Genomic DNA, 8,583 nt, shown 5'->3' on the forward strand with positions numbered 1-8,583 from the left:
ATATATATAGCTCAAACCAGAATGTTTGTTTACTAACATAGTTCATGTAAAAGGCATGTTCTGTTACATAAATAAATACTAATACATAAAGTAAATCATGTATTAGTTGATTTATACTTTGTATTAATAATCTGCAAAGTAATTAGAAACTTAAGATGACATATAAAGTACAAGTATGGAGTAGCATAAAATGGAAATACTCAGGTATAGTACAACTACCTCAAAATTGTACGTAAGTACAGTGCTTGAGTAAATGTATTCAGTTACATTCCACCAACTCTCAACAGCTAATTCACCAAATCTCCCAAATGTTTTTCTGTTCGTTTGCAACAAGTCAGTAATATTTGTATTTAAAAAAAGTAGTCAGTAAAGCCTTTTATTAAAACTCATGCCTGTCCTGCAAACAGCCAGAACATCCCCTATCACCCTCCACCAAAAGGCTCTGCAATTTGAAAGTTGCAAGTAGTTTTTGTAGAAAAAGTTGCTGACACAACATCTTAAGTCTGCACTTCTCCACCAACATAGCTTTTCCCAAACTTCATCAAATGGACCAAAAAAGCTATTACCGTACTAATTCTTATCTGCTTTCCGGTCCAACAGGCATAGCTGTGTGCAATATGCCAGCAGCCTCGGTGGAGGAGACGGCGGACTCCACACTGTGTCACATCCTCACCTTGTACCGACGCATCACCTGGCTGCACCAGGTATGTGTCCGTGTGTGGCTGATAAATGGACTGAAATTAATTTGGATTTAAATGATCTAACTCTAAATGTGTTAGCTAGAGGTGTACATTCAGCTATTACAATTTTAGCTTCGACAATTACTAATAATTATCTAATGACAAATCAGCAAAATTGAAACGTTTCATTTTCTTTAGAATGTTGCTGTATTTGAAAGACGTTGATGTAACAAGAGGTACAGTAAAATGATTTGTTCCTCAAATCAGTCATAAGTAATACTTATTTAGACTTATTCTTTATAACCATGTTCACAATATCCAAAGGGATTTAGACTTTGGTCATTAAGTCCAGACTGGATTGTGTCTAAATTGTCATGTTTCTGCTGTCTGTGTGATATTTGCATGTAATATTGATTTGTTCTTCATGCCAGGCTCTCAGGGAGGGAACGCGGGTTCAAAGCGTGGAGCAGATCCGAGAGGTGGCGTCAGGAGCCGCGAGGATCAGAGGAGAGACACTGGGACTTATAGGGCTCGGTAAGTCACAACACACATATGACTTTATGCCCAAAATACATTTATGATATGCTGCTACATTATAAATCACCCAGACCTCTCAAGTTGTCTGGGACAATTTTGCTTTCACAGCAGCATTCAGTTTTTATGCTCCACATACAGTTGTGGTCAAAAGTGTACATACACTTGTAGAAAATCACAATGTTTTATGGCTTCTTGAGTCTTCAATAAGTTCTACAAATCTTATTTTTCTGTGATAGAGTGATCGGAAAAACACATACGTTTGTCACAAAAAACAGTCATAAAGTTTGGTTCTTTCATAAATTTATTATGGGTCTGCTGAAATGTCACCAAATCTGCTGGGTCAAAAATATACAATACAGCAACAAAATATGTCAATTTTGGTGGATGGTGAGATGTGTCAATCAAATTAGCTTCATGTCATGGCCTCTTCACTCTTCTAAGTGATTCTGATTGACTACAGCTGTTGACTTCTTCAGAGCCCCTTTAAATAGGGCCATTTGACCCAGAGTGATTAGACTCAGCTACAAAAGCTACAATGGGAAAAGTCAAAGGAACTCAGTGTGGATCTGAAAAAAACGATTATTGACTGAACAAGTCAGAGGAAGTCACTGGAGCCATTTCAAAGCAGCTACAGGTCCAAGAGCAACTGTGCAGAACTATACGCAAGTATAAAGTGCATGGACACGTTGTGTCACTGCCACGATCAGGAAGAAAAACGCAAAGCTATCACATGCTGCGAGAGGAGATTGGTCTGGATGGTCAAGAGTCAACCAAGAATCACACAGAAGCAGGTCTGCAAGGATTTGGAAGCTGATGGAACACAGGTGTCAGTCTCCACAGCAAGCGTGTTTTACATCGCCATGGACTGAGAGGCTGCCGTGCAAGAAAGAAGCCCTTGCTCCAGAAAAGGCACCTTAAGACTGGCTCGAAGTTTGCGCTGATCACATGGAAAAATAGAACTACTGGAGGAAAGTCTCTGGTCAGAAGAACAAAAAAATTGAGCTGTTTGGCCACAGCCCAGCAATATGTTTGGAGGGAAAAGGTGAGGCCTTTAATCCCGGAAACACCATGCTACTGTCAAGCATGTGTGGTGGTAGTATTACGCTCTGGGGATGTTTTGCTGCCAGTGGAAGGTTCTTTGCAGAAAGTAAATGGGATAATGAAGAAGGAGGTTACCTCCAAATTCGCAGGAAAACTTAAAACATCAGCCCGAAGGTTGGGTCTTGGGCGCCGTGGGTGTTCCAACAAGACAATGACCCAAAACACACATCAAAAGTGGTAAAGGAATGGCCTAAACCAGGCTAGAATTAAGGTTTTAGAATGGCCTTCCAAAGTCCTGACTTAAACCCCATTGAGACATGTGGACAGTGCTTAAAGAAACAGGTTCATGCAAGAAAAACATCACATTTAGCTGAACTGCACCAATTCTGTAAAGAGAGTGTCAAACATTCGACCTGAAGTTGCCAGGACCTTGGGATGGCTACCAAAAGCGCCTAGTTGCCGGTGAAAATGGCCAAGGGACATGTAACCAAATATAATGTTGCGTATGTAATTTTTGACCAGCAGATTTGGTGACATTTTCAGCAGACCCAAATAAATTTATGAAAGAACCACAAATTTATGACGTTTTTTGTGACAAACATGTATGGTTCCGATCACTCTATCACAGAAAAATAAGAGTTGTAGAACTTATTGAAGACTCAAGACAGCCTAAACACGTTGTGAGTCTCTAAAGTGTATGTACACTTTTGACCACAACTGTATCTGGAAAAAACTCCCAGAAAACTGCAGGTCCACTGCAACTCTCAGTTCTTTTACATCAAGGCTGAAGACCTTACTTTATGATGCTGCCTGTCTTTGGATAATTGTTGATCTCCTATACTACACTGTGACTTTTACTCTTGTATTTTATTGGGTTTTATATTTTTAATTGTTTTTAACTGCTCTTGAATGTTTTATGTAAAGCACTTTGAATTGCCCTGTTGCTGAAACGTGCTATGTTGGGTGGCATATAGTTGATCAGATATTTCAGGCTGGAATTAAGTGGTGAACTGACCAAACAATACACCATCCGTAGAGCCTTGCTGGTCGCACGTCTATTTTGTTAATTCTGTCTGATAGAGGATGGTCAGACTGAAGTTTTTAATCAAAGGATTTTTCTCTCCTTTCCATTTTCATTTTTGTACTTAGCTCAGCTAAATTGGCTTCCTAAGAAGTTAATGCCAATAACGTATAAGCGGATTAACTAGAAGCTAAATGCAAATCTCTTCCCTGTACAGTCTGGAAGCTTTTTCAATAATAATGAGCACACGTATTGTAGCCAGAAATTTGTCATTTTGTACAAGGCAAACCAAAAATATCAGATGCAAAAATTTGTGTTTTTAGTTCTATTTGAATGTGTATTTATGTGTGTGCAATTTGTCTAAAGGCTCCTGTGTGTGTGTGTATTAATGTCTGTGCTCCTTCATGACTGTGTGTATTCATTAATTTCTAGGTCGAGTAGGCCAGGCTGTAGCCCTGCGAGCCAAGGCCTTTGGCTTCAATGTGATCTTCTATGACCCTTATTTGGCTGATGGTGTAGAAAGATCCTTGGGACTACAAAGGGTCACCACACTACAGGTGCGCACGCACTCACGCACGCACGCATCATTCTAAATGATTGTGATGAATGAATATATATATATATATATATATATATATATATATATATATATATATATATATATATATATATATATATATACATACAGTGGTGTGAAAAAGTGTTTGCCCCCTTCCTCATTTCCTGTTCCTTTGCATGTTTGTCACATTTAAGTGTTTCGGAACATCAAACCAATTTAAGCAATAGTCAAGGACAACACAAGGAAACACAAAATGCAATTTGTAAATGAAGGTGTTTATTATTAAAGGTGAAAAAAAATCCAAACCATCATGGCCCTGTGTGAAAAAGTGATTGCCCCCCTTGTTAAAACATACTATAACTGTGGTTGTCCACACTGAGTTCAATTTCTCTAGCCACACCCAGGCCTGATTATTGCCACACCCTGTTCACAATCAAGGCATCACTTAAATAGAAGTGCTTGCACAGTAGTCACCAGAAGATCCTAAAGTACACATCATGCCGAGACCCAAAGAAATCAGGAACAATTGAGAAAGAAAGTAATTGAGATCTATCAGTTGGAAAGGGTTATAAAGCCATTTCCAAAGCTTTGGGAATCCAGCAAACACAGTGAGAGCCATTTAACAAATGGCGAAGACATGGAACAGTGGTGAACCTTCCAGGAGTGGCCGGCCGCCCAAAATTACCCCAAGAGCGCAGCAACGACTCACCAGAGGTCACAAAAGACCCCACAACAATGTCCAAGAACTGCAGGCCCTCACTTGCCTCAGTTAAGGTCAGCGTTCATGCCTCCACCATCAGGAAAAGACTGGGCAAAAATGGCCTGCATGGCAGGTTCAAGGAGAAACAACTGCTGAGCAAAAAGAACATCAAAGCTCGTCTCAATTTCTCCACAACACATCTTGATGATCCCCAAGACTTTTGGGAACATTCTGTGGACCGATGAGACAAAAGGAACTCTTGGAAGGTGTGTGTCCAAGATATCTGGCGTAGAAGGAACACTGTATTTCATAAAAGAACATTATACAACAAGTAAATATGGTGTGTAGTGTGATGGTCTGGGGCTGTTTTGCTGCTTCAGGACCTGGAAGACTTGCCGTGATAAAAGGAACTATGAATTCTGCTGTCTACAAGAGATCCTGAAGGAGAATGTCCGACCATCGTGTGTACTCAAGCTGAAACGAACTGTGGTTCTGCAGCAGGACAATGATCCTAAACACACCAGCAAGTCCACCACCGAATGGCTGAAGAAAAACAAAATGAAGACTTTGGAGTGGCCTAGCCAAAGTCCTGACCTGAATCCTATTGAGATGTTGTGGTATGACCTTAAAAGGCCGTTCATGCTCGAAAACCCTCTAATGTAACTGAATTAGGACAATTCTGCAAAGATGAGTGGGCCAAAATTCCTCCAGGATGCTGTAAAAGCCTCATTGCAGTTATCGCAAACGCTTGGTTGCAGTTGTTGCGCTAAGGGTGGCCCACCAGTTATTGGTTTAGGGGGCATCATTTCACACAGGGCCATGATGGTTTGGATTTTTTTTCACTTAATAATAAACACCTCATTTACAAATTGCATTTTGTGTTTACTTGTGTTGTCCTTGACTATTGTTTAAATTGGTTTGTTTCCGAAAAAACTTAAGTGTGACAAACATGCAAAGGAACAGGAAATGAGGAAGGGGGCAAACACTTTTCACACCACTGTATATACTTACAAATTTCAGCCACTCCATTATAGACATAATACCAGCTGATCGAGTGGGGGGGCTGATCTTTAATGCAATATCTACATTGCCCATTATCAGCAACCATTGATCCAATGTTCAGAGGCACATTCTGTTTACTAATCTGATATCATTTTAAAAAACTAACTGAGGAAAACACGGATAATCCTTTTGAATTATGTAAGCACATAATGTAATTTGAAAACTGCTGACCGGGTTAAAAAAAAACAATGCAACTGACCTCAGCGGTATTCTGTCTACAATGGAGTGCAATGGAAATTTCTAAGTGACCCCAAACTTTTGACCGGTAGTGTAAAAATATATTATATTATAATATATATATATGGTATATACACTTATTAGCCATTTAAATGCCGAACCATACCGTAGGAAATGCCTAATATCGGACACACGCACACACACACACACACACACACACACACACCACACCACACAACATACACAGCACTTGGTGTGATTTTCATGAACACAGAATAGAAATTAGACCCTAACTTAGAAATAAACTCAGAAGAAGCATCCATACCTGTACAGCTTTAAGTCTGGCTTGTAGAGGTACCATTTCTATGATTTTTACTGCCACAGCACTTACAGATATGTAGGGCTGGGGCCATAAAAGGGCGTATTTTTTTTTTTTTTTTTTTAAATTTTAATTAGAAATGGTGAAATCAAACCGCACTAAGGGAAACAAACTTTAGTGCGGTTCAAATAAGGCAGGTGTGAAGGCCCCCTGAATTAAATTGTATGCCATGGTTTTGTCTTAACTGATGGTATTGTTGTAGTTACGTTATCTTGTTGTGTTTTGAATTGTATTTACTTTGATTGTAAAGCACTTTGTAACTTTGTTTTATAAAAGGTGTCATAGAAATGAAATATCATTATACTGGTTTCAATTCCTATTAAAGCTTCAGTAGGTAACTTTTGTAAAAATGTATTTTTTACATATTTGTTAAAACTGTCACTATGTCCTGACAAGTAGAAATTGAGACAGATAATCTGTGAAAAATATCAAGCTCCTGTGGCTCCTCTGTGCTCCTACTGCCACTTGCAGAAATCACCGCTCCGGTCAGAAACAGCCAATCAGAGCCAGGAGGACTGTCTTAGCAGTGTCAATCACTCTCGTGTACGCGCTGCTCATACCCCTCCCCCGCACAGCGCGTACCATCGTTCAAGCTCAAGATTGCCAGTGCACTGCAGCTGTGCTAATCGCGGAGAAAAACAACTTTTCAGGAAAACTGCCAATTTCTCGAGTGCACACTGTCACGAAAACAAAGACGGGCAAACAGAAGAAGACCGATGACGAAGAGCGAGCTAAAAGAAAGAATTAAACCGAGGCCCGAAATAAAACGAGGGTCAACATCGAAGCGGCTTTTAGAGGTGGAGGGAGCTACGCCCTGAAAGGGAGTCAACACGGATTCAGAGCAGCGTTAGCCAATTTTCTGTGACATGTAAGTGTCCCTGTGATTGTTTTCATTTTTTAAGAACTACACAAACTAGATATCGATGGTTACAGCACACTTTCAGTACACTGGTGATAGCGCAAATCTCAGTTTACTCCGTAGCTTGTTGCTAAGTCTAACATTTAGCTTGTTAGCTTGTAGCACGGCAGGAATGTTGTAGCAGGTGAAGATTAACTTTACTTGCTAACTCCTTCACCCTCAGTATAAGTAATATGTTTCGATGCCTACATTTAGTGAGCCAAATGTTTTTTGTCGATCACAAAAATGTAGCTCTGGTTAAACTACTTTAATTGTGCGCTGTCCCCATCATCGTGGCAAGGCAGACTTCTACTTTTGATTATTTTTTAAACACGTTTCTCCCCTCAGGATTGATTTGTAAATCAAATTCTTTATGCTCCTTCAACAGGTCAGACATGGCCCAGACACAGAGGCAGAACACACGGTACAGTTAGTCCATCACAATCTGTCAGGTATTTGTGGAGTCTTTGCAAAAAAGCTGATTATTTACCCATATGCAAAATAAAACTTAAGACATATTTCTAAGATTGTTTTATTCCTTGGTTTATTGGCTTCCTCACTGATTATCATTCCTACTGAAAGTTTAGACCAAAGGTAATTTAGTGATGTACTGTGTAAAGTGTACTTTTGTTCTCACAAATGAGCGCGATTACATAAAAAAAATCTTTAAACCTTTTATTGAAATAAATAGCTATGTAAACATTTTTTCATAAAGCTATCTCCTCAGAGGAAATCCCCTGTATGTCCAAGAGGATGTGGAAAGCATCGGTGGTAACTGCTTACAGCCTGCGCGTTCACGGCAGGGCCGCTGTGGGGAGGAGTGTAGCGCAGCAGAGAGCAAGGGGAGGGACCTGTAAGGTGGGCTTGTTCAAATTTTTAGGTAAGTCCACGTTTTCTCAGAACTCCCTACTGCAGCTTAAGTTGCTCTGCACATAACACCAGTATGACAGCGAGATTCGACTGCCACCGACTGACGTATCATTTACATCAGCCTATGGAACTTAAACCTCTGTAGACTAAATATTCTTTTTACTGGGAGAAAAAATCTATTGGCACATTTTCTCTTTGCAGACAAAACACTGCTTTCTCCACCTAGACCTAGACATGTCCATTTACTGTTATGCTGCTGTGCCTTCTGTATGTAGCCAAGGAATGACGCCCTCTTGTGCACATTTACAGTAATTGTGACAATATCAGTAATGAAAAAAAAAATATATAATATATGTTAACACTTGTATTTGTTATGAAGCTATAGAGTCCGGTTATTGACTTACAAAAATGCAAAACAGAATTGGTTTACGGAAGATCTAAAACATGATTTGGTTCTCTCTCTGAAGCTCCTGCCGTAGTGAGAAACCATATAAAGTGTACATAGAAGATTGGGATTTATCTTTTCCTGTATTTCTCTTTAGGACCTGCTCTTCCACTCTGACTGTGTCTCTCTGCACTGCAGCCTCAACGAACACAACCACCATCTTATTAACGACTTTACCATCAAACAGGTGGAGCAACACAGCGCACGCAGCCCC

The 8,583-nt window shown here is 39.8% G+C and overlaps 1 protein-coding gene across 2 annotated transcripts in view; it reads left to right on the plus strand.

The window, feature by feature from the left end:
- Positions 1 to 8,583, plus strand: part of LOC116696903 (C-terminal-binding protein 1) — a 27,494-nt gene that overhangs the window by 15,694 nt on the left and 3,217 nt on the right. For both annotated transcript variants that reach the window (XM_032528156.1, XM_032528157.1), the window contains exons 4-7: positions 601 to 704; positions 1,112 to 1,214; positions 3,712 to 3,836; positions 8,467 to 8,556. In XM_032528156.1, the coding sequence (XP_032384047.1) occupies positions 601 to 704; positions 1,112 to 1,214; positions 3,712 to 3,836; positions 8,467 to 8,556 (422 nt within the window). The remainder of the gene's footprint in view (positions 1 to 600; positions 705 to 1,111; positions 1,215 to 3,711; positions 3,837 to 8,466; positions 8,557 to 8,583) is intronic.

Source organism: Etheostoma spectabile, chromosome 10 (genome assembly GCF_008692095.1).
Source record: "Etheostoma spectabile isolate EspeVRDwgs_2016 chromosome 10, UIUC_Espe_1.0, whole genome shotgun sequence".
Lineage (NCBI taxonomy): Eukaryota > Metazoa > Chordata > Actinopteri > Perciformes > Percidae > Etheostoma > Etheostoma spectabile.